Source organism: Uloborus diversus, chromosome 4 (assembly GCF_026930045.1).
Source record: "Uloborus diversus isolate 005 chromosome 4, Udiv.v.3.1, whole genome shotgun sequence".
Lineage (NCBI taxonomy): Eukaryota > Metazoa > Arthropoda > Arachnida > Araneae > Uloboridae > Uloborus > Uloborus diversus.
In genome coordinates, this window is record NC_072734.1 from 185623044 (window position 1) to 185650241 (window position 27198).

The 27198-nt window shown below is 33.3% G+C and overlaps 1 protein-coding gene across 1 annotated transcript; it reads left to right on the forward strand.

The window, feature by feature from the left end:
* The first annotated feature begins 2669 nt into the window (after nucleotides 1-2669).
* LOC129221591 (radial spoke head protein 3 homolog B-like) lies at nucleotides 2670-27197 on the forward strand. The gene is made up of 9 exons (XM_054856106.1): nucleotides 2670-2862; nucleotides 4842-4964; nucleotides 9065-9116; nucleotides 11481-11702; nucleotides 15408-15611; nucleotides 16946-17114; nucleotides 18573-18659; nucleotides 23302-23409; nucleotides 27047-27197. Exons 2-8 carry the CDS (start codon nucleotides 4861-4863, stop codon nucleotides 23394-23396), a joined length of 933 nt encoding a protein of 310 aa, XP_054712081.1. The 5' UTR covers nucleotides 2670-2862; nucleotides 4842-4860; the 3' UTR covers nucleotides 23397-23409; nucleotides 27047-27197.
* The last annotated feature ends 1 nt before the right edge of the window (nucleotide 27198 follows it).

Genomic DNA, 27198 nt, shown 5'->3' on the forward strand with positions numbered 1-27198 from the left:
TAAATTAAGAACAGTGAACAGTTTATGCTTTTTTTTAATAGGGATATCCCCCAGTAATTTATAACTGTTAATTTAATTAAGTTCAATTAACAGCAAACTACAAATATCTATACACTGCAATGACAGATGCCTACTGGCTGTAAAGTTTGGGAAAACCTGCTCTTTATGGCAGGGGCGGATACAGCTTCTTATTTTGGAGTGGGTCATTATTGGAAAAGGAAGAGCTTGAGGGTTACACTACCTCAAAAATGATCAAACGATAAAAAAAATTATTGCCTATTTCAAAACTAAAAACTTGTCTAAACACAGCGAAAAAGTTTCATTACTTTAGTTCAAATATTTAAAAAGTTATGAGTGGTTTTAGGTCATGCTTGCTGCGTGTTCTTATGCAAAAGAAAAACTGCAAATTGATTTTTCTCAATGATTGTTTTTCTGTGTTTTCAAGTCATAAGAATCCTTAAGGATTTTTTTCTACTAACGATACACAGTTTTAAAGTAACACTTTTTGCACTTAGGATATTTCAACAAAACTGTGCATTGGATAATAATGAGTAATTTATTATTACTCATTAATTGATTATTCAATTTTAATTGAGTAATTTATAATTTGAGTAATTTATAAATTACTCAAATGTTTAGAGCATGTTAAACCTTTAAAAACCAAATTTGAAAAAATAAAAAAATATATGATTTTTTACGTAATAAATCACAGAAAATTTTCTAATAAACACAAAAGCAAATCAGTGCACAGATTTTTAGACATTATGATTGTGATCGTTAAGCGAAAAGCTTTTTTTACGTTAGTTTAAAAACAAAAAAACCTTAGGAATTTTAAAAAATTTTGAAGTTTCCTAAATTTTTTAAATTTAAAAAGTAGGCAATATTTTAAAATTTTGAAAGTTAATTTTTGAATACAAAACAAATATGCATGTTATGGCTTCAAAAAAAGATAAAATTAACTTAAATTTAAAAAAAAGTTTGAAAGGTACTGTGACCCCTTTAAGTGCAATATTGCGCTCAATTAAGGGGTTAGGGGAGGGGAGGCATTTTTTGAAGAAATGAACCCCAAAATACAGCCTAAGGCAATATTTGGTCACTTAGGGGGAGGGGTCATGCCTCCCTCCTATGGATCCACACTTGCTCAACATACCTAATGTCGCTTCTCTGCTTTTCCAGTCTCTCTAGTAACTGAATTGTGTTTTCAGTCATAATTTCTTTTCAGGAATAGATTAAGAAAATAATCATACGAAAATGAAAAAAACTTACTACAAAGCACAACTTCCCCTTGGGAACTTTCGATGACGGCTCGAGGGCTCACATCTGGCCGTTTTCTCAAAACCTCATCCAGAAGCTGGAAGTATGACCACTTTACATTGCCTGCTCCAGATCTGGATACAAGATCTTTGTGGTGCCTATATGTTTTTTTAAGACTTCTCCACTTGTCATCACACTGGGTACCAGTTACCTGATAGCCCAGTGTATTAAAATTTCCCGCTATTGTTCTTTAAACCTATAAATAAATCGGATACCAGTTAAAAAATTAAGTCGACAATGTGTTACGATGGAAAAGGTCTTTAATAAAATGCAAACTGAAATTTAACAATAAGCTTAGTTCGTTTTAGCAGAGATAATATACTACTTCAACAGGAAATAAAAACTCGGTGAAAACATTACACTAACTCAATTGCATGAATACCAAACAATAGCTTTTGAGAAATCCAACCATAGCAAAAAAAAAAGTGAGAACTTTTAAAAAGTTTGAGCAAGAAGTGTTAATTGGCATTTAAATGAAATTTGAGGTGAATTAATTTGAGCTGCGTTTTTTATTATGTTTTTTTTCAATTAAAAAGCAATAGGTACAATAGTATTTTCCAAAGCAAGTTCAAAAGCGTTTTATAACGCATGGCGATCATTTATTAAATTGGCTTGTAAACACAAGTAATTTAAGAAAGTTGTGACTTACTTGATTTGCTTTTAAGTTGGGGTCCGTAAATTTTTTTTCGCATGCTTTAAATTCGGCCACCAACAAATGGACCATTTCTGAAGTCCAGTTGATGCCGTGGCCGTGGTCATCTCTATTTTTTTTTTTCAGAAGAATCGCTATTTGTGTGCTGTTGAGTGTGTGCACTGCAGCTCTCTTCATCGAGAAATGACTGGTGACACACACTACACACAAAAAATCTCTGTTCGTGCTCTAAATCCATTTTTAGCGCAAAATAGTTACGTTCTTTCAAATCGCAAATTTAAATCCCTGTTTTTGCGCTAAATAGTATTCGACCGGTCACGTGACGAATTCGCCCGGCGAAAAAGCGCGGTCGCTCTGGTCGCGACCGATTTCACCACGACAGGAGTTTATAAACACGGGTCGGTTTCGTCCGGTCTCAGCGAAGAGAGTTTATAAACACTCCTGGTCTCGATCGGTCGATCGGTTGCGACCGATCTCGAGTTTAGAAACGCGCCCCATGTGCGTTTGTTTTAGTTTTCAATTCCGCCATTTTACAGTGACTTCAGTGCCCCCTATAGTTCGTTGGAGTTGCGAATACAAGCATAGAGATTTTTGAAAAAGAGGGTTTAAAAGAGGTAGTTTTGATTTTTTATCTTAGATGAAACATTTACTGTGTTGATTTGGCAATATAGTTTTGTTTACAAACAAATTCTGTAATCTGTGTTCCTTTTAAACTGAAACCAATTTCGATGAAAAGAAAAAGTATTTTACTTATTTTACCTTACTTTTCGCTATTAAATACAAAAAATAGTTGAGCTTCTTCGGAGGAACTTTATATACATTGTTGAGTGTGTGCTAACTCAGTTTCTATTTTCTAATTTGCAGTGCGAAATAGTTAATATAGTTCATTGTGTAACGTAAGTGATATAATTTTGGAAATTTATCATAATTCTAGTGCACTTAAATCCCTGTTTTTCATTTATTGCATATGAAAAGTACTGTGGAGGGACCTATTCTAGTCATTTCTTTTGTATTTTCATTGATTAAGTTAATTAAATGAACTACAAAAAGAAGGGGGGAAAGATAAAGGTAAAACGCTTTTTAAAAGAAATACAGTACAATGTTCCAACTAGAGACGTACCGAGTACTCGGTAACTACTCGGTACTCGGCCAATATGCCGAGTACTCGGTACTCGGCCAAATTTTGATCAGATACTCGGCCAATACCGAGTAGTTGCAAAAAATTGAATGTATTAAAATTTACAAAAAAGCTCAAGCATATATAATTTTCTTCAACCATTTACAATTCAAATTTAAATTTTGAGAATAATGAAGTTTGAAATACTTCAATGGAGTAAATCTTGGCTCGAATGTCTCGAAAGTTAATAAAACTTTTTTGTTAAAAATTGTGCAAATATGGAATTTTTGCTACAAACTAAAATTAGTTATAAGATATATAAAAATACCTTAGCTTTAAAAATGAAAGGAAATAAAACAACGTTAGAAGCACAGTGCAGGATCACTGCAGACACGTGTTTTGGCGTTACGAGGAATTTCTTTTTCAATGCACAAAATGTGAGCTCGTTGATTTAAAGGCAACCAGCAAAAGTCGAATTTTTTGTCGTATGCCTTTACATTCTTTAGTTCACATGTTATGCACTGAAAAGACGATCCCTGTAACACAGAAAAACGTGTCTGCAGTGTTCCTGCACATTTGTTTTTTTGCTTTTAAAAATTATTTATGTTTAGCGAACTAGACCTATAATGAATAAATTTGTATAATTTGTTTTAATTCCAACTTGATAAGTCATACTTTTTATTTATTCATTTTTAGTTTAAAAAATATTATTTTTGCAAAATTTTGTAGTTAAATTTCAGCAGGAATTTAGTTTAAATACTATTATATGGACAAGGAGGTCTATACTACTATTTCAATAAGTTCAAAATTCATCGGTGTGTGTCGGTGGTCCTTCTTTCAACATAATTAGTACTGGGAAACTCGGCCGAGTAGTGAAAGGCCGAGTTACTCGGTAACTCGGTACTCGGCCGAGTAGTAAAAGGCCGAGTACTCGGTACTCGGCTACTCGGCCAAAGTGCTACTCGGTACGTCTCTAGTTCCAACAGATCAGAAAATTGTAGTTTTATTTAGCCTGAGCATTCAATCCTCCTAAAATTCCAGGGAATTTGCTTTCGTACCAATGTTAGTGATGTTCAATGGCTCTTTCTAGCACAAGGTTACAAATATAAACACTGCTGGGTTCTGGAAGTGGGGGGCGCAAAATTTATAGATCCTGACCTGACTTTTTGCGATATAAATTCAGACATTTGATTTTATGCATTCTTTAAGTTGTGACTTCATTTTTGATTTTTTAGAGATATTTTTTGCTTAACGGTTTTTTCTGGAAAGGATTCATGCAATAAATCCTGCTCTAAGTTTCATTTTCTCTTGTTTGTTTTCCCCAATTGCTATCTTGCTAGTTAAGCTGTCTGCTGCTCATTTTCGTTGCTTTTATCGGATGTCTTTACATCCAAAAGCTTACAACTTTGAATTGAAAAAGGTGTTCCTGGAAACCCCAAAATGCGTGATCAGTAATCTATGTTTATTTGCACTAAAAAATGTTGGATACTTCCTATTATTCCTTACTATACTTGATTTGCATTGAATGCAAATTGTATTCAGTGCAATTAAGATATTTAATAAAATTGTTAATTGAAGTTCTTGATTTTAAGTTTTTTACATTTTTTTTATTTAAGTTTTTTTTTCTTTCTTTTTTTAATTTTCTAATTTTTAAACTTAGAAAAAAAAAGAAATTATCTAAGTTTTAAACAAACATTTTACATGTGAAGTCCCATCTTTTATAGTGTTTTCTTTTAAGTGTGAATTATTCATGTGCAGGTTTCATGGATAGTGCTAGATGGCTTTAGATGTTGTCCAAGTGGGAGGCTGTTACGTATCCTCCAGTTTACCTAAAGCTCTATTTGTACCTACTCCAACTAAATATCGTAAAAGCAATCATAGGTATGTATTGCTAATTTCAGTTTCTGGAATTTCCTTATAGTTTTTATTTAAAAGCAAATTTAATGTTAGACAAGTTCTATCATTTATTATTATTCATATTTTTGTGTTATGATCAAAATGTTTTTACGTACTTTAGCTTATATCATATTAATTCACAACTAAAATCATACTTATATATATAATGGCCAATTTACTGATTAAGTAACTCTGATGTCACCAACAGTGAAACTTGCGCGATAGCATGCAAGACTGCATTTCATTGTTGTATCACTTAAAATTCAGTAGTTTTGTGGAACAAATCTGATATACCCCCCTCTTGGCGACTTTTTCCTGTTGGCGCCAAAAAAGCGTCGCCAAGAAAACTATGTATGACGTCATATGTCATACATCGTTCTTAGCGATGCTTTTTTAGCGCCAACAGGAAAAATTCAAATTATGTCATTAATTATTTAATGCATTAATTTTTTCCCGTTGTTTCTCCGGGATACGAGCCCCGGTCTCATAGTACTTTCGTAATGAGACCCCTGCCTCGGTCTCATTACGAAAGTACAATGAGACCTCGGTCCGTTATCCCTCCGACTTTTAATATACATCACAGTCGGATATAAGTCACAGATCTCCTCGGTTCAGTATACAATAAAGTCACAGATTTTATGTGAAATTAACACCATTTTTGTGCTACAAAAATGCCAACCAGACCAAAATACAAACTACCAGAAACACACTAAAAACACAATAATTCAAAATATGTTCACTTACCTTTTTTACTTTTATTTTACTTCCTCACCTGAGGCAGTGCACATATGTTCCGCTCTTAGGGAAAGTATCCCATTTTTTATTATCATTACTTTACAAAAATATTTAAATTATGTTTGTTTTGACAAAAAAAATTCCAAAAAAAACAACCTTATTTTACTTGTATTTTGTACTCCACCCAATTAATTTCGCGAATTATTTCCAAAAACTTTACAAACATATCCTCATTTTTGTATTCACAATTTTTTTTGTATAAATAATAAGCTAAATAAAATTTAAAATCCCCTAATCTATTATATGTTGGTAGAGTACTTTTAACGTGTCTCCATGTGGATTCAATTGTGTTAGTGTGACATTTAGTTTCTGGATCTACAAAATTAAGTTTATGGTTGACTGTTAAATGCTCATACCCCTCCTCCCCCAATGTATCATATGCCCTCCAACAATCGGAGTGCACCGTCGTGCCTGGTAGTATCCACTGCTTAATTGCCAAAAATAGAGTTTCCCTACCCCTATCCCCAACAGCAACCAAAAAAGTTTTCCCCGAACCCCGTTCAACCCCCCCAAAAACCCATTGTCCCTCAACTGCATGTCCCCGATTATATTTTCTTTTCCCAAATTTAGATTCATCAACTTCAATAACTTTCCCAACCCCCCCTATTTGTTCGGATTTTAATTCAATGTAATTTAATATTTCTTCATTAATATAATTTCGCCAATCGGCTAAAGTTTGTGATGAAAAAAAAATATTGACTTTCAATATCAGCAGTTTTGGTCCCAATTAAAATCTCATATGTTATCAAAAAAATCTCCTCTATTTTCAACTTGCTAGAACTAAACCATGACCCACTCCTGATCGTTGCTTCTTTTCCACAAACAACACCCCCAATAACCTTTCTACAAAAAAAAATTAACCCATCTGAACATTTTTTAGTTTTTTTAATTTTCATAACAGAATTACATCTAGAACATAACATTTCATTCTTAAGTAAACCAATTTCCCTTAAAAATTCTAAAAAAACCTCTTTATTTTCAATTAGTTTAAATATAAAAAATCTATTTAGGACTCCGGTACGTCCAAACGTTGGACGACCTGACGAAAAAGAAAAAGAAGATTCATTCTAAAATTTCAATTGATACATTTGGACAACATCACAAACCGAACTCATAATTAAAATAGAAAATTCAACTAAATTAACATTAAAAAACAACAAGAAAAAGAATACTCTAAAATAAAGTTTGAATTGAAACTTTATTTTAGAGTATTCAACTTAAAATCTCCCTAAGAGCGAAACATATGAGCACCTACCTCCTACCACACATACACGTGCAAAAAGACAAACTTCGAGAAACTACTTTCCAGCGTTCAAGTTGCAAAACCAGGGTTGCCAAGTTATCGCCTTATTGGCGATTTTCGTATCGAGCGAAAAATTAAAATCTCGCCAAGAGGGGGGCATATCAGAGGAGAGCCAGTTTTGTTTATAAACAAGAAAGTCACCCGTCATGGTATGATAAGTGGAAATTGCATCTGCTCGTCTACTTTTGAATGAACCAATTGCCTGTTTGGTGATATTTTGAAACTCCAGAGGACAGCGTTCATTTTTTTGTTTCTTCATTCCCCTGAAATGCCACAGTCTTATTAGTAAAACAGTTCAGTTACCAGATCAAATTCAGCCTTGTCATAATAAAGCCTTTCTCTGCATGTCAAACATTGCCAAAACATATTATCATGCCGTGGCGCGAGTTTCATTGTTGAAACACGAGGGTTACTCGATCATTGGCTATTATTTATATGAGGAGAGATAATATTTTTTGGCAATGTTTGACATCCAGGGAAATGCTTTATTTTGACTAGGCTGAACTGGATCCAGTAACTTAACTGTTTTACTGGCAAGACTCATTTTAGGAGAATGAAGGAAGAAACGAAAAAACGGTCAACAATGAAGGCTATCTACTGGAGTTAAGGGTTAATCCACTGGAGTTAGGGTTGATATTTCAACTGTCAAAATATCACCAAACAGGCAATAGCTACATTCAAATGTAGAAGCAATTTTCACCCGTCATACCTTGACGGGCGATTTTATAAACTGTAGATAAATGTTCTGTATAAAATCATTTTTACATTTTTACTGGCTATATATGATGTGTTCCAATATTTTAAAGTAACTTATTGTAAGAAAATTTGTATATCAGAATTGAAAAAAGGAAAAACAAATTAATTTATTAAAGCTTTCATCCTCATTATGGGGCTCCATACATTTCTTTTCTCAAAGCAGAATAATTCCCAGTTATCCTAGAATGACTGCAATGGCTCTCTTTATTAGAAGTCGCACTGGCCATGACTGAGACCATCTCTGTAGAATCAGAGTGGTGTATTCCCCAGAATTAATATTGGAAACTATACATTTGAAGGAGTCACCCAGTTTAAATACTTGGGTGCACTTATTACCAGTAAGAATGAGTTTAAAGTTGAAATCGGGAATCGAATTTTGATGGCAAATAGATGCTACTTTGGCTTAAAGAGCCAATTAAAATCTAAGCTCCTTTCCATTAATACAAAAATAAACCTATACAAAACCCTCATAAGACCGATCATTTTATACGGTAGTGAGACATGGGCAATTAATAAAACAGAGGAAAACAGACTTCTCATTTTTGAAAGGAAGATCCTTCGGGCAATTTTTGGAGCAGTAAAAGAAAATGACACTTGGAGAAGTTTATATAACTTTGAAGTATACCGTAAATACCGACAACCCAACATCTTAAGAGTAATTAAAGCCAATAGAATCAGATGGCTGGGGCACGTATTTAGGCGTGCAGATCTGGACCCGGTTAAAAAGCTAACTTTTTCAAGGATTGAGGGTACAAGGAGAAGGGGAAGACCAGCAACAAGGTGGCTGGATAGTGTTGAGAAGGACCTTAAAATTTTGGGAGTGAACAGGTGGAGAAACCTGGCAACGTGTCGTACCGCCTGGAGGAAGCAGACGGAGAAAGCCTTGGCCTGCACCAGGCTGTTGTGCTGATGAAGAAGAAGATTCCCCAGAATGTTCTTCCTGTGACTCCAAACAACCAATGACTTTGAACATTTAAAAAGTTGTTTTGCGTTATCTCAATATGAGGATATTATCAAAAAATATTGCAGTGCTCGTGAACTGATGGCTTCGCCACCAACGTTCGGCATTTATAAAATAAAATAAATACCCTTCTTTTCTCTTGTGGAGCTCAATTTCAATTTTAGATGTTGTAAATGAAAATTTTGTGTAATGAATTTGTATCATTATTCTTTTAAAATCAAATTATCAAAATGATAAATGCTTTACAAGACTTCTTTTTTATTTATTTAGAGAAAATTCCTCAAAAGCTAATCTGCTGTATTTCAAGTCTGAGAAAAGAAAAGTAAGTCAAGATGTAGCAAATTATAATTTTTTTAGCAAAATCTTAGCACATTTTGTGAGTTCATCTTTTCTTGCATTTTTTAAGAGGTTTACACCTCAAAATTAAATTCCTAAATTAAATATTAAAACTATTTGTTGTTAGTTTTTTTTTTGTCATTTAGCAATTTTATATATCATCGCCTCAAATCAACTGTAGGATATCTAACTGTTATTCCTGGAACTAGATTTTTTACTGCTGTTCTTCGGCAATGATATATGGTCCTATTATAAGTTTACTCAGGGTTTCAGTTTTAAGAGTAACATTTTTTTCTATTTTTGTCACAGAAACTATGTAATGAAACCCACCTAGGACTGTTGAAATTTGAAAGGGTTGTTTTAAGGAGTATTTTTCTCTTTTATGGGAGGGGGCTCCCGATTTGGTTATTTAGTGGGGTGCATCCTTGATCTTAGGAGGGGGCACCCCTGAGTGAAGCAATAGAAGGTTAGAAGATTAGTAAGTAGCTGCTAGCTGAGCGCAAAAAATTAAAGCTTTTAAATCACATCCAGTTGAAAGATGTGTAGTTGTGCTTTGTAACTTTTGTTACCAAAATAAAACTGCAATAAATTAATGCATAAAAAATGAAGAGAAAAAGATAACTCTTGCTCGCTAGCTTAAATGCATGTTCTTCATCAAGTTTATACAGCATGTTGATTAAAGCCAGTAAAAGATAAATGAATAAAGTATTGAATATGTAACCATATGTAGTACCCTATCTGTATTTTCTGCTTGTAAATTTTTCAAGAAATAAAAAGTTTAAAACCTTGCAGAAAATTTCTGTTTGTCATTATCTAGTCATTTATTAATTAAATTAATTGCATGATAGAGTACTTGGTAACCATTAAGTACTTTTTATTTTCAGAATTGAGCTATTTTAAAGTAACAAATTAAATAGGATTTCACTGAATTTAATCACTTGTGAATGTGAAAGTCACATTGAAATGTCACTTAAGTTAAAGATTTAGCATCTTAGTTTACTACATTAAAATATTTTCCCAGATTGATTGCTCAGTTGCTTAAAAAAGATACACACTTATCATCTTAATAAACATTACAGTTCTATTAATTTATGATCGTTTATTTTTATTTCAGCACATAAAAAACATGTAGAAATATGTAAAATAAAGAATAATCTTTTTTCAATAAAAAAGGTGTGGGCAAGATTTTTTTCTATTTGGTCTAATGCAGGGCTTGAAATATTTTCATCTATTAACAGATAATTTTCAATTATTAACAGAACATTACTTTTTGTAGAATTAAAGAAAAGTGATGTATTCGTCAATAGACACGATTCAAAGCTTATTTGTCGAGGTGAAATCTGCCGTATGCAAGTAAAAGGCAGTAACTGCAGTTGTTTTTTTTTGCAGTTTTGTCATCTATTATATGTTAGCTTTGATGTAAAAGCTTGCCCATATGGTTTCCATGGGGGGGGGGGGGGAGGAGAAGCGAAAAATACGTCAAATTCCAGCATTCCCCTATTGTTAGTATTGAATCCAAAATGCATTTTTTCAAACTCTAAAATTCTTTTCTGCAGTTTCTGCCATTTACCTGTCCGTGGCAGAAAATTTTGAAGCAACCTATTGTCTTTTTATAATTTCTTTGAGGGACTGTCATTTGAGTGATGGTGAGTTGAGTGGGGGGGGGGGGGGTGGCTTCACCCTCTGAATTTCCTCAATTATTACATCATTTCATTGAAATAATAATGTATACATTAATTTGTGCGGACATTTTGTTGCTTTTTTGATCATAATCCATGGGGCACATTACAAAAGCTTCCATTCAAAGCAAGATATATTGTTGGCTATTTGGTAAATGCAAATCTTGAAAAAAAAAATAAATTTCACTATTACTGAAAATTTTTGTTTGATAGACATACGTACTACTAGTTAAATAATATTTAGAAATAGTTCAACAACATTTTAACAAATTCTTAACATTTCCCAAAAATCATGAAAAAAACCTTTGTTAAGTTTTCCTCCAAGCATTATAAAAACAATTGAATTCCAGCTCAGTCATTTCTTATGCCATGCTGATGAGTGCTAATAAGCACGAAACTGCAGTCCTCGACTGAATGACTGAGCTGGCGGTGTATTTCATGTAATTAAATTGCAGTTTCGTACTTTTAACATTCATCCCAACATTTGGCTAAATATGTGTGTATAATTAAATCCCTTTCACATGATCTATTTATGTTTTACTGTTTGTTTCATAAGATTTTTTTTCCCATGGTAATCCAATTTCACTATGTTTGAAGTTTCAATCAGAATATGTAAAAGCTAGCTAGTTTTATTATAACTTACCTTTTCCACTATTAAAATTTTTTTTTAGTCGAAGCATGAGTCTGACATTCTCTACAATGAGTGTTTGCCACCTTCTGGAAAAGAAAACCTTTGTGTTCAAACAGACTTATATCTGGAAGAGCTCTGTGATGTTGTTGAAGAAGTGGATGTGCAATGTGAAACAGATCCTCTGTTTGACAGGCCACCATCTCCATTGTTCGTACCTGCAAAATCTGGTCTAGATGCATCCACACAAATCTATCCTGGAGAGGTAAGTTTCCTGTAAAAATACTTACTGGCAAATGAACTGTGTTTTCATTGTGAAACATTCATTTTATTAGTAGCTAAATCTCTCAATTGAAATGGTTTTCAGCACCATTTGATTGATTATAAACAGTAGGGGAATGTGAGGCAAAGTAAAATGGTTAAGATGACTCAGTTTTTTCAAAATGAACAAATTGGAAATTTGTTTTGAAAAATTACAGTGCATAAAGAAAGAACATTGTATTTTATAGTAAAACTTTCATAGAAACAGTATTTTTAATTTTTGACACTAAATTTGAGTCTTCAAAAAAAAAAGTGGAAATTTTTCACTTTTTTTATGGGGCACTGTGAAAAATAGAATATTTTTCTAGTGAAATGTTTTCTATTCGATTATAAAATATATTTTGGATCAAAACGATCAGTAAATAAAAGCTTGAATCAATAAATGAAAAGTTAGTGAAACACTTAATGAATAATTAAATGACAGGGTTTGCACAGGTCATGGAAATCCTGGAAAGTCACGGGAAAAAAAATAAACGAATTTCAGACCTGGAAAAGTTATGGAAAATTAATATTTTCATTAAAAGTCATGGAAATTTATTTTAAGTCATGGAAAATTGTCTTGGGTAATAAGAAAGTAACAATAGCTAAAAGGGCGCTATAAATATTGACTGATTTAGTAACATTGCATATAAATTGAACCATCTCAAAAACAAATCCGAGTTTTGGAATCCAATTTCATCTGCTTCTGTAACAGCCGCTCGCCTTTTTTTGTAACGTGATTTTGCTACTGGGACGTCTCTAATTGTGAATTAACCATTATTTTCAGCACTTCTTATATTTTGTATTCTGTAGTAGTGAACTTGCATATTCTTGATTTTGTCACGCCCCCCAAAAAGTGTGATTCAATTGCATCAGAGTTCATTTCATGTAAATGTTTCATTTTTAAATTTACCTGAGTTTATCTCAATATGTTGAAGGCTTTAGAAAATGAAGACATTAGTCAGGCAATAGAACATAGAAATAAGGGAGTTCTAATACTCTAAAACAGTGATGCCCAATATACAGCTCGCAAAACTGATCCTTGTGACCAGCTGAAAAATCTGGTTTAGAAAAATGAGTTTACTGAAAAACGTGGCTTTATTTTTAATGAACGCATATACTGTCAAATTACATAGCTGATTATAAGCACTTATGGCACTAAAGGGCAACGCTTTTGTGAAATAAATTTATTATTGGAAACTTAGTAATGACACATTCAAATTTTGTCCCATTCATTACTATTCGACCCTATTTATTAAATATTTATTAGACATTTAAACATCAGTGTATTGCATTCACTATATTTTTATTTTGCTTGAATTTATATGATAAAGACAAATAAGAATAATTTATTAATTTCTGCAGTGTGCACTGATAATTTTTCAATCACTAGTAAGTGCTTCAATGAGGTAGTGATACTCATGTAAGTTTTTCTAATGCCCATTTCCGGAAATCGTCTACTTTTACATCAAATAGTTCTATTCTCTTCGTGTAACAAGGTCATGAAAAATTTTATGATGCCGTGAAGAAGTCTTGGAAGAGTCATGGATTTTTTTTTATCCGAATCGAGTATGAACCCTGAATGAATGAATCAATTAATATATGAAAAAAATTAATGAGCGAGTAAAAGAATGAAAATAAATAAGAGAATAAGTGATTGAATGAATAAATATTAATTAGTAAATGAAGGAATGTAAATGAACTAATCAATAAATGAAAACATAAGTGATTTATATTAAATGATTGAGTGAGCAAATGAAACAAAGCTCTTTCACTTTGCCCCGCATGTACTTGACTAATTGTACAATTTCTTTAAAATATAAATAAACTTAATATTACTAAGCTTAATATTAAATTAATACTGCATTGAACATTAGTAGGTCTCAATTAATATTTAAAAAGTTAATGACAAGAACTTTATCATTTATAGTAACAAAATAATTTTTGACTTACAACAAAATATTGCAATATGAGTAACATTTTTTAAAAATTGCCTGTATTACCAAATGCTTTAATCTTTGGCGGTATTTTTTTCCTGACTGGAATAGACTACACACGCTACTACATAACTAAAATAAAACCAGATAGGTGGAGCTAAAAGCAGAGTAAATATTTAACCTTTTCACTTTGCCCCATGTTCCCCTACTTTATTTCTGATGAAAGAAGTGTGGGAGTCCTATATTACTGTTCTAAGCTTAAAAGTCGTATCTGCATCTGAGTTCCAGATGAGAAATTGCTGTTTAAAGTTGTGTGCCTCCACATGGGGGTGGGGAGATTGGATTGGCCCAGGCCCAAGTCTGAAAAGGACCCAAGATTTTTAAAATGAGGGGTGAAATATATGTAGGAACGTAGGGGTAAACAATATGGAGGGGGTTCGTAAAAGTCACCTGTGATGGGCCTCAAAATTTCTGTGCACTCCCCTGTGTCTCCATGTATTTGATACAGGTGCAACTTTTTCAGATTCGAAAAATATACATTTTTCATTGACAAATGACCATGAAGCATTGTATTTAGGTGAAATGTGACAAAGAACCTCCTGGTGACCTTAAAGTCAGTTTTGACAAAAAATGTAGGTACGACTTTTGTGCCTTGCATGGCAATATAATCCTCAAAGCTTATTTCAATGCATAAATAGACTGAATTACGTCCAATAAGCAAAAATTCCTATGAAGTCGTAAAGAAAGAGCTCAGAATTCCAATGAAGTCTGAGCTCTGATGAGCATTCCATGCAAATGGAGCTTTGATCATGTAGCTTAAATACTAAAAAAGAAATAGAGAAAGACAATGTTTCAAATCATTAAAAAATTATTTCCTGGGATTATATTGTACTCATAAATTAATTTGTTTTTTTCTTAAAAAAGAGTATAAATTTATCTTTTTACATATGAGTATCTGCATGTAGTTTTCAAGAGGAGGGGGGGGGGGGGAGAGTACATCTGTAAAGAAAGTAAATCCTTAAAATGTTCCAAGTACATTTTTTCCAAATATGCTAACTATATTTGCTGGCAAATGAAGGCTAGCTTCGAACATGCCTTTACTTCATAACTGTCATTGTTTAAAACCAGTCTTATTATTTAAATCAAATTGTTGGGAGCAATGACCTTTGAAAAATGCTGTTAGAACATTACTGAAGACCTTTAAACTGGATTATTTTTTAAAAAACCTTTATCCTTTACAACTGGACCACTTAAATCATTTACTTCATTTGCAGCCAGACTGCAATACAACTTCATTGACAATTTTATCAGAGTTTCTTTCAGTTTGGTTTATGCATAAAACTTGTAAATGTTATAATTATTTTAATCTTTATTAGAATTAAAGCTGTAACAAGGAAATAAATATTTAAAGTTTCGTTTTGTCTGTATATCAATATGGGGTAAAATGATAGAATATATTATCAATAGGCCGTAGAGGTAAATAATAGTTTTAAAAAATATGCTAATAAGGTACTAAAACTAGCACAAAAATCAGACTTTAATTGAAAAAAAGGTTCTTTAAAAATTCAAAAATATTATTGAATATCTGAGTAATATGTTTATTTATTTATTTTTGAAAAATTATAGTTTCAAAATCATCAAAAAAACTTCCTAAAAGGTTTTCTACTAATTATGTTTCTTCTAATCCTTTTTTTTTTTTTTTGCTTTCACCTTTATTTTTCTCATAATTTTAGCTGTTTGATTTTGATGAAGAAGTTGAACCACTATTGGAAGCTCTAGTTGGACAGACATTAGAACAATCTGTGATAGAATTGATGGCAGAAGAAGAATTGGCTGTAATATCTGATATGCAAATGGATTATGAAGCAAGAAGGAATGCAGAGTTAGCTGAATTGAAACGCTTAGAAGAAGAAGATAGGAGAATTTTAGAAGAAAGGGTAAATCTTCAATAAGAATTGCAAGAATGTTTTTGCATAAGTGTTAATTAAGTAATATTATTATTTTGTGCATGTCAATTTACATGAAGATATTTATTAGTAGAATTCTCTAAAAGCTTATTAAATTTTATTGCAACAAATGTGTAGTCAGATAAAATATAATCAGGGGCGTCACTACAGGGGGGGGGGGGATCGCACTGGGTGTCACCCTTCTGAGGGGTGACACCCTTAGTGGAATTGCAAATTTTTAAAAAATATGAAGCTAAATGTATTTTTAAGACTACAAATTTGAAAAAATTTTGTGGAGTAAACCCCGGACCCCGCTTTAATCTGATTTTTGTACATTAGCAGACTTAAAATTTCATTATAACACAAATGTAGTTGTTTCTAAATTGCATGAATTTCATTTTTCATATTTTTTTTTGTGTCAGTGGGGGGGGGGGGGGTGATACCACAAATTGCCTCCCCGGGTGTCACCCATGCTAGGTACGCCACTGATATAATCTAAAACTCTCTGCAGTAATATATTGAGTAAGAGCTAGAATTAGATTTAAATTTAATTAATGTAATTTTTTGAAACCTTGTGTATGTTCAAGATCAAAGTGGAAAAAATATATGTCAAGGAACACATTACCATTGATCGCCATGATAATACATTAATAGCTTTGAGAAGATTAAAAGTTAGGGATAGTCGAATCCTGTATTCACAAAGCTACACTCCAAAGACAAGTGATATCATCTTATTTGTCAGAGAAGTGTGGGAAGAAAACAGGTTTCTTTCTTAAAGTAGAACTACTTGACTTGGGATCTTGGCCTCGGCATTTCCTACCCCAAGTGTTGAATCTGCTTCCCCCAGGTTCTAATCTCTGCCAGTAACATTAATAATATCCATAAATTCAGAGTTTGATAGATCTAGACAACTTTTATCATCCACCTTACATTGTAAAAAAAAAAAAAAAATGAATTACTGGCTGCCTAAAATTAAGGAGGAATTGAAAGTGGGAAAGATTACAATAATGAAAAAGCATTGAAAAATAATATCAGAACTAGATAAATACAGCAATAGAGACAATAGCCACATAAAGGGGGGGGGGGGGAGAATTTTCACCCTGATACTACTGAATGGTTAAAATCACCAAGGTCACTTGATCTGAGGTTGACATCCGATACAAACCAGCCACTCTCAGTAGCTGATTGCAGCTTATTCATAGAATTTAAAAGTTTTTAGGCCATTAATTAAATACATTTTATGTCTTGTTAAAATCATTTCTAATACAAGAATAATTTCTTGAGCATTTTTCTAAATATTAATTCCCTCACAATTTCCATTGCAGCAAAGGAGATTAAAAGAACAAGAAGAAGCAATCAAATTGGAAGAGGAAGTTGCTCAAAAAATTGCTGCTTGTATTTTTTCACAAAATTATCTGTCAGAGTTAGTGCCTCAAGTGTACAAAAAATTAGAAACACAAGGTTACTTCGATTCAGAAGACTTGGACCTTAAAGGTATTTATATTTCTTATTTTCTGGTTTATACTCATGCATCAGAAGTAGAGCTGCACACTTCTGAAATAATCACAACAGTTCAGCGTGGAAAATTAATGTGCAGTATCTGCAGAAATGAGTTTTTGAGATATTTCAAGAAATTTGTTTTGGATTGGATTCCTCACTAACAATCGTGAAATGTTGGAAATTGATCTTTTTCTCATGCTTTATTTTTAGCATAGACCAAAATAAGCAAGCCTGTAAAATAAAAGTTAAAATGCAATAGATCAATGATAAAATGCAGAAAAACAAAAAAATTGCTGCTGCTCTGCTTTCTTCCCACAGTAGAATTGTAACCTGGGGTCTCAACTTGGACTTCCATGTACTCAGTCATGGAAGTTTTCCATGTTTTTGCAGAAATTCGCTTTTTTAAAAGGTTTTATGGCTGTTTTTGAGATAAACCTAAATTTTGAAAAATCCTGAAATTGTTTTGAAAATTACTGTAAATAAAGAAAGAACATTGTATTTCATAATAAAACTAGCATTGAAACATTATTTGTAATTTTTGTCACCTAATTTGCCTCAAAAAAAAAAGAAAGAAAAGAAAAAAAAGTAGAAAAATTTCACTTTTTTTTTTCATGGGAGGGACAAAGGGAAAAGTGAAATATTTTTCTAATAAAATATTTTCTATTCTATTGTAAAAAATATTTTTCAACAAATGATGAGTAAATAAAAGGGAAAATCAATAAAGGAAAACATAATGAAACTAAACTAATAAATAACTAAATTAACTAAAAAATTAATACGTTTAAAAGCCACAAAAAAATAACATCTTAAAATTTAGGGCTGTGTACAGAAAAACCTTTTAGGCTTATAAAAAACTTTTATCTCTAAAAAGACTTTGAATGAATTATTTTATTTTATTTATTTATTTTCTATGTAATATGTATTTTTTTTACAGGCATTTGCTCTGCTAGGTGTCAACTACTAAGGTAGACTAACCAGTGAATGAACACTTTGTATTTTTTGCATAAGAATAAGATTTTACTCAAGATGAATTGACAGTGTAAACAACCCCCTTCTACCTATTTCCAGAAAGAAAACGACTAGAAAAGGCTGTGTTTGTCCACTGGTTGGAGTGTTCATTTACTGGGTCAGAGCACTTCTTTTCATTTCAACCCCAGAAAAAGCCTACAAGCAGAACTGTAAAATTCTCACAATTTCTTTACTAGACTTTACATACATCATTGCGTTTTAACTATCATGTGGCAAATGCAACAATTTTCAACGACACCATGAGTTTTTGAAAATGAAAATGCGCTTAAGTGTTCATTCACTGGTCGGTCAAATATTGTAAACAAAACCAAAGTTTCTATCCAGATAAACTAATACATTAATCAACCAACTTATGAATAATAACTACATTATTATCATTTTCCCACAGCTTCATGCATCTCATTTTTGCATTTCTACTTTCAGACATTGAAGAAGGGTTTTGGCCTTGGCTAATGAATGAAGTAGACAATGAAATTGCAACTCTAGAGACATCTTGCGATCTACTTGACTGTATGTTCTTGTTCATTTCTCTCATAGTTTAATTATTTTTTATTTTGAATCTTAAACTGTAGCCGGTTTGTTGCTATGTAGGGGAAAATATGCCTCAAAAGTACTACCATTTCGGGGGTCGGGGGCGGATCCAGGGGGAGCTGTGGAGCTATAGCTCCCCACTTTGAGTTCCACGTCACATTTAATTGTTAGCTGTGTAGAACCTTTTTTTCGAAATATCCCAAATTTGCTTTTTATCCTTCAGATCCAAATAGCCAAAAACATACTTACTCTCATACATCCCCTCAATTCCCCCCCCCCCCACACCTCATTCCAGACACTATAATAGTTTGCCTTTTGGGTGCAATGGGGGATTAGTCCTTTTGTGATCTAGATTTTGTAAATTTTGCCAGATAGTGGTTTTTTTTTTCTTTACCCCTGAAAGTTTCTTACCCGCTAAAACCGATTGAACAGTTTCTTCTTTGTAAGCTCGCAGTAAACGTGGGCCTTTCAATAATTATAATAGCAATTTTAACGTATTATGCGTAGCATGTTTGGTCATGCTGCACAGACCCTGTTTACTTAATCGAGCCAGCCGAGTATTAGAACCAAAATAATCCCGCCCAATGTGGTCTCATTAACTGGAAACGACTGTATTTATAAAACTGGTATGTTGTGGCCATCACGAAACTTTCTTCTAAATCTTTCTTATTATTCTGATCCCTCCCCATGCTTGATGAGGAAGCAATATTCCCAACAACCAAGGGCGCCCATATGCAAAATTGTAAGTTGTAAGGGGGGGGGGGTTCAGATATTTTCCCCATGGTTTAACAGGATATTTTCCCCATGGAAATTGATTTTACTGCAGATTAGAGTTATTAAAATTTGATGTTAACGGCTGGAGAAGAAATGTTTTCACATTTTTGCAAAGAAAAAAGTACTAAAAGCAAGGAAGTTCTAATTTCAAAGGGGGGTGGTGCTTGAGCCCCCCCTTACTCCCTATATGGGCGCCCCTTGCCACCAAAAACAAAATTACACTCAAACTTGACGACCATCCCAATTCCCTATTTATCTCAAAAGCAAAGCAAAGAATGAAAATTATTTTAAAAGCCTTGCTCAAAATAACTACAAACATTTATTTCTTAACAAACACAAGATGGCAACAGTTAAAAAGTTGAAATCATCGCTATTTTCTGGTCTTTTTCCAACTATTAAATAATGTGAAATTCGCAGACGACAGTCTATTACAATTTATCTTTTTTATTGTTGCAATTATAAAACTATTTTTATTCAAATCTCCCCCCCCCCCCATGAAGCGATTGGCGCCAAAATTGAACCAACGGCTGTTTACATATGGATTCACATTTATTCCAAATTTCATCCAGAACTTAGCATTGCTTCTTGAGATCTGACACTCCCAATGGAAAGAAAAAACTGATTTCGCCACCCCCTTTTCAGCTGTTGATGCCAAAATAGACTCAGCTCTTATGCCTTCTAAGGTCTACTTTTCGATAAATTTTTGTTTGATTCCGTTCATTATTTCTTGAGATATAGCAGTCACAATTGACGACAAAAAACGTTCAATAGCTCAACCCCGGTTTGAGCTATTGACACCAAAATTGAATCAGCACCTGTACCTGTTAGAGGCAACATATGGAGCAAATTTTGTTTGATTCCGCCAGTGACTTCCTGGGGAATAGCAGGCACACATAACTCAAGAAAAGTCCCATTGCTCCACCCCCCTTGGAGGAATTCGCGCCAAAAAGCAATGGGAACAAGTTCACATAGGGGCACATATGTGCACCAAATTTTGTTTGATTTCATGCGGTAGTTTTTGCTGTAGAGCGGCCACAAAAAACCTGGTCACACACACACAGACATTTTTCAAAAATGGTTGAAATGGACTCAGACATCTCAAAACGTTCGAATCCTTCAAAATTTGAAATTCCAAAATTTGCACGAATCAAATACTTTTTTCGATATATTAGATATAGAAGAAAGTAAAAAGGGGAAATATTTAAAGTAGAAATCAGAAGAAATGCTGAAACTCCAGGAAAAGTCAGCACAGTTCGCAGGCATGTTATTGGGATTTTTGAGTTGTAGAATATCAAAGATAGGGTATGTGTAGAAAAATTATATTTTCCCAAGAAGTATTATTTCAATATTAGAAATAAGAAACATTTTTAAATCTGTGACCAAAAATATTTAAGTGCATTTTTTAAGCTTTGAAAAAGTTAGTACAGGTGTCCCTCATATGACAGGGTTAATTCGTTCCGTGTAGTATCGAAACCGTGTTACGTGAGGCTTTTTTAAAAACAAAATTTTTATTGATTTTTAATTCTAATTATGTATGTGCATGAGAAAAATCAGGTTACATAAGATGTATCGTGTTATATCAAAACCGTGTTATAAGAGACTTAATAATGTCAATCAAGGGATGTGTACCATGTTATATAGAAACCAAGTTTCATAAAAACAAAGTAAAAACTTATTAGATTTATCAGCCATTAACAGAATGTACTAAGCAAAAATGAAGTTAAATCTTTTATAAATATAACATTCGAGTTACATCACAACCATAAAGTATTAAATTCAAGTTTCGTATCATGTAATGTCAAAACCGTTATAATTATCCCAAATTTGGTTCTGTGTAATATCGAAACCGTGTTGTGCAAGTACCGTGTTATACGAAGGACGCCTGTATTTATTTTTTCTCTTTCTTTCTTTGATTTCTGTATAAAAAAAGGAATATAAACATTCTGTGGGTTTTATGCTTAGCACTGAAGAAACTCCAAAATGTCTGAAAAAAGTCAAAACTGCTTTGATGAAATTAGAGAACTAATTGTTCCTATGGAAAAATACTCAATTTCGAACCTCGGATGCATTCCACTCTTGATGCAAGTATTTTACTCCTTGTTGTTAATTCTGCTTTAGGGTGCCACATTGAATTCTTTGATTTTTTTTTAAATACAAACAAATGACTTGTGCAACCTAATGATTATCTTGTTGGCTATTTTAATTTTCACATAATTTGATTTTTTTTGTTACTCCAAGTGGAATGCAAGTCCCTTAGTAAATATTATTCATCTGGCTGGATACAATTCTACACACCTTCTGTATTGTTGACATGCCTTTTTGAACAACCTACACTGGTGTCCAAAAGTTAAGCATAATTGTTATTTATGTGAGTAATGTGAGAAATATACATCGAAATAGGGGGAAACGTGATATGCGAGTGCAACACGGTTACAAAATAAGGAAACTACTCAAAAAAAATGGTAATATTTACTTTCATCATCCCAAAAAATAGTTTAAATGAAAATTAGGCACATGAGGAGTTTACTCTTTGTACAAAAATTTTTCTTTAAAAGATGATGCTGAAGTTCAATAGTGTGTATGGCCACCTCTGACTGCTAGGCACGCTGCACAACGATTACTCATACTTTCTATGAGGTGGTGGATGAGTTGTGGGCTTAAACAGTTCCAAGCATGCTGGAGAGCTCTTTTTAGCTCCGGAGCGGAGCTTGGCGGGGGCGAACGGGCTGCAAGTTGTCTCCCGAGCATATCCCACACATGCTCGATAGGGTTCAGATCAGGGGAGTTCACAGGCCGCGTCATTCGCTGGATATTTTCTGATTCGAGGAAGTCATCGACCACAGCTGTTCGGTGACATGGCACGTTATCGTCCATGGATATGAACTCAGGACCAACAGCACCTCGAAACAAGCGAACATAAGGCTCAAGAACCTCGTTTCTGTATCTTTGACCAGTGACTGAGCCTGTCTCAAAAATATAGAGGTCGGTGCGGCCATCCAGTATAATGCCCGCCCACACCATTACTCCTGCTGACGCAAAGTGATGTCTTTCTCTTATATTTTGCGGTTGGAAACGAGTCCCCTTTTCTCTCCAGATTGTTACCTGACGAGAATCTATCTGTAGAGTAAAGCGGGACTCATCACTGAACATCACATTAGCCCACTGTCCCAGACTCCAATGCCGATGTTGCAAGCTCCAGTTTAAATGAGCGCGTTTATGCGCTGATGTGAGAGGAATGCAAACAGTTTGCCTCGAAATTGTTATTCCTGTGACGGCACTGAGCGCCGAACCCAGTTCTCTGGCACAGCTGTCCCTATGACGTCGTGCAGAAATTGCCAGAAATCTTGGCTTGCGGTTGTGACTCTTGGTCGACCTGGTACTGGTCGGCGGGTAACATCTCGCGTATTTGAAAACCTCTGCCACAGTCTCGAGATTACACACTGAGGCACATTAAGGATACGAGACACTTCAGTTTGTGATCGTCCAGATTCTAGCATTCCAACGATTCTTCCTTTCGCAAACATGTCCAATTGGCGTCTTTGTGCCATTATTAGTTCTGTTTCACCAGATCCAATGTTTCTTGGTACAGCAATTGCATGAAATGCGCCTGAACTCTCTAAAGCACACAGCTGTTTTATCCACATTCCGAAACGCGCACCTAATTTGCACATGACACCATCACTATACTATTTTGCATAAACATATTGTTTCTTCTTCAACCAATGAATCTCCATAAGTAACTTTATATAATTTTACGAAAATGTACAGATTTTTCTCGCATTTTATGAATTATGCTTAACTTTTGGACACCAGTGTATGTAAGTAACCAATGATTATTATATTGTAGCACTCATAGAAAATGCAGTTCAGAGTATCAAGGAAACATCAGTTATTCAACCTGTTGAAAATGATTCTCTGAGACAGCTTGAAGAAAATGTATAACACTGAATCCAAGGTAATGTAAAATAAATGTATTTTCTGTTCTTTAAATGTTTATTTCCTTCTCAAGAGCTGAATTAAATTGAATAAAAAAAACTACAGAAAACAACAAATTTGCATAAGCACTTAATGCAATGAAATCCCAGTTGTTATTTTACAGCAAAAGCTAAAATATTGCTGCCAAGTTGTGCTTAAATTACTTTTCTATGTATAAATAATCTAAAATACTATTAAAAGGTATTCACATGACATTTGTGTCAGTTCAACATTATATTTCATCCATAAATTGTATTTGAAATTTAGTTGAGTGTTAAGATCCTTTCCAGACGCTTTATCTGGAGGGGGGGAGGGGATGGCTATTATATTTGGTTTTTATATGCTATGTATCATTTATTTATTGCGAAACGAAAATTGAAAAAGCATATTTCAGCTCAATAGACTCGACACTGTTTGTAGCTAGACGTAGAAGGGCATACATGAAATACACAGCCAGCTCAGTCATTTCCAGCCGAGGACTGCAGTTTTGTGCTTATTAGCACTCATAAGCCCGGCATAGGAGTGACTGATATGGAGGTGGAAAACCTCTTAAGGAAGCCAGTAGTGCCAAACAAACTAGTAGCTAATACAGAATTAGCACAGACCAAACGAGTGACTGAAACAATGGTTAGGTTCACCTCGAAGATTGATGGCAAGGCAGGTATATTCAGTAAATTACCAACCATTAGCCAGGGCTAAAGCAGAAATACATGAAATACATCGTGCTAATATACACTGGTGCTAATATAATATAATATATATATATATATGGTCTCTGCTAATTCTATATAAGCTACCAGTTTGTTTGGCACTCTTGGCTTTCTTAAGAGGTTTTCCATCTCCAGCTTAGTCACTTTCCTATGCAGGGCTGAGTGCTAATAAGCATGAAACTGCAGTCCTCGGCTGGAAATGACTGGCTGGCAGTGTATTTCATGTATTTCTGCTTTAGCCCTGGCTAATTGGCTGGTAATTTACTGAATGTAGAAGGGCGTATCGAAAGGCATGTAGCACATTGGTAAAACTATGCAAAAGAAAAAGTAAGTTTTTCTCTGCATCCTGGTTTTTATTAGTCAATTCTATGTTAATTTTAGGTCGATTAAAACAAATATGTAAATGAATTTCCTTCTTTAGCTCTTGCTTTCAAGATAAACTAAAGTCCACAGGAGATAGATGCACAGTAACCCCTCATTGGTTTAAGGGTGAATTTCAAAAGATAAGATCTTGTGTAATAAATAGGTTCTGTTTCGTTAAACAATGTTTATTTTTTTCAGAAAGAAGCAGTTGTTTATAGCCTATTCCTGTAAACGCTTTATTTTTGATTGCTTCTTGTACAAATCTTGCAATAGTCCAGCAGTATTTGGAAAGCTTTAACCCGACTTAATGACCCTGATATCTGTGATCCATTGCAAATATATCTTGGTGGTGGTTGTACTTCGGCACGCTACTCCATTAACGCGCTAAAAGTTTATGCTTTGTTGTGAACCGCGTTTTTAGGTTATGATAATTTGTGCTGTGGGCTAATGGCATCAGTGAATGGCATTTCATCGCTTTTGATGCCATGTGCAGAAGCATAAAAAATGAATTTCAATCTGCGCACCAATGAAAATAATTATTAAAAAATATTTTTTTTCAAATTATTTGAAAAATGGTTTAAACTTATGTTTTTTAGCATGCTCTTTCAGAAAAAAATACTTTTAAAATTTCGACCCCATTACCAAAATATCCCCTTTCATCCATCTATTTTGATACTAACAGACAAAAAGCAAAATTGGATGTTTCCAGATATGCAGAAAACATGAGTATGAGTAGAAATAAAAATGTTGGAAACAGTTAAATTCATACAAGTTTTCTCAAATATACATTTATCAATATGGTTGAACTTCGACCATCGGGCGAACATTAGTTGAAATAAATAAATCAAAGCTTTATTCAAAAAGACACAAAGCTGTCAAACCTTTCAATTTGAAACCAAAGGATTTGACACAAAACTAAACTTTCGGTTTTATTTTGAAACATAATTGATGGCGAGGTGCTGTATGTCAGTCTTATAGTTAAGTCACTGAATGACAGTGTAACTGATAAGATTAATTGAAGTATAATTTCAAATAGTTGCTGTGTTGAAGACAGAAGTGATGCACTTACCGCAGAAATACTGCTCTATGTAACATCCCTTGACGGATTCCTGCACCGTACTGTTTTGTTTGTATAATAACCCATAGGATACAATAACTAATCAACTTTTTCTTGGATCAAAATGTGTTTACACTGCGAATATAAGGTTTTGTAAAACAACAGCAGTGTAAAAAAATGTCAGTTGACAGGTTTCTGAAATTTTATTTTCCAAATTTTTGTTGAATAACCCTTTTTGAAACTGGCTATTACGACTCATATATACCCTTAGTAAATGCAGATGAAAGTAATTTTGAAGAATAATATTCTAACGAAATGTTCATTGTGTGTGTGAATCAAAATTTGTACTCTCAATAAATCGCTGATAGGGTAAGTGTTAAGACTTCAGAGACATTTTTTAAACCGAGAAACATATTACCTTGTCTTTTTTTGCTGATTTAGCTGTTTATTTTTAGTGTTGATTTAATTTTCTAAATAAATAAATTTGTTATTTTAGACATAGTGAAATATTTGATTTAAATTTAACTTTAAATTAAGGTCCCTGTATCTTAATTTTTCCTGTTGATATGCAATGTAATTAAAAATTCAGTCTTCCAAAAGCCCTATTTAAAAGCCAGAAACTCCAAAGTTCGATGAAATTTTCCAAGGTTTTTAAATATATATATAATTGTTAGTGAAATGACTTTTTTTATTAAAAATTATAGTCTAGTGTTTACACAATTTGAATAGTGTGCACATTGTTGTTTATTTTTCTCAACTTTGAGAAATGGCTTGTGACAAAATGAAATCTATGAAACTATAACCAATCATTGACGCGATAAAAAAATAGAGTGAACAAAAATTATTGTTCCTTGTAGAGTCTCTATATAAATAGGTCGATTCATCAGCTTAAGTTTTGCCATTTTGGGTCGAATTTTTCACTGCTGAGCAGCTAGGGTTACCACAGCGAAGTTTCGAGTTTTGCAAAATCGGCCAAAAATAATCTCTTATTTAATAAACAATTCAGGTGCCACTAATAATCGCTCAATCACCAAACGCAAAAACTTACCAGAAAAAACAAACCACTCTAACACTGACTCAGATCCAAAATGGCTTAACTTCACCTGATTTGCCGCCTTGTATATAGGGTCCTTACCCTGCATTATATTTGATTACCTTGAAAGTCATTTTTTATTGCTTATTTAACCTTTATATTTCATAACTAACTAATGACTGCAGAAATTATTTCTATTTTTAAAAACATTATTGCATATTTTTACATTTGATTCCTTTAAACGTTTTTATCCCCTGCATGAGTTGTATATTTCATTTTTAATTGCATAATTTTCAAATAATTCATTAAAAAAAATCTACAGTTAAAAATCCATTTATGTCCCTAAAATCTGAAAAAAATCTACAGTTAAATAAATCCCTGGCAAATCTGGATTCCCAAGTTTGTACTGCACCAATGATTTATATGCTTTTAATGTGTTCTTTTATGTGTCTAGGGCACAACAAATGTAAAGATTTCATTGGAATGTCTATAAGTCTGCAGGAAAGCTGTCTTGAAGCTCAAAATGGAAAATTTATCTGTAAATAATTGATATCCTCTAATAATAAAATTAATGCAGAAAAAGTACAACTTCTAATATTAAAAAAT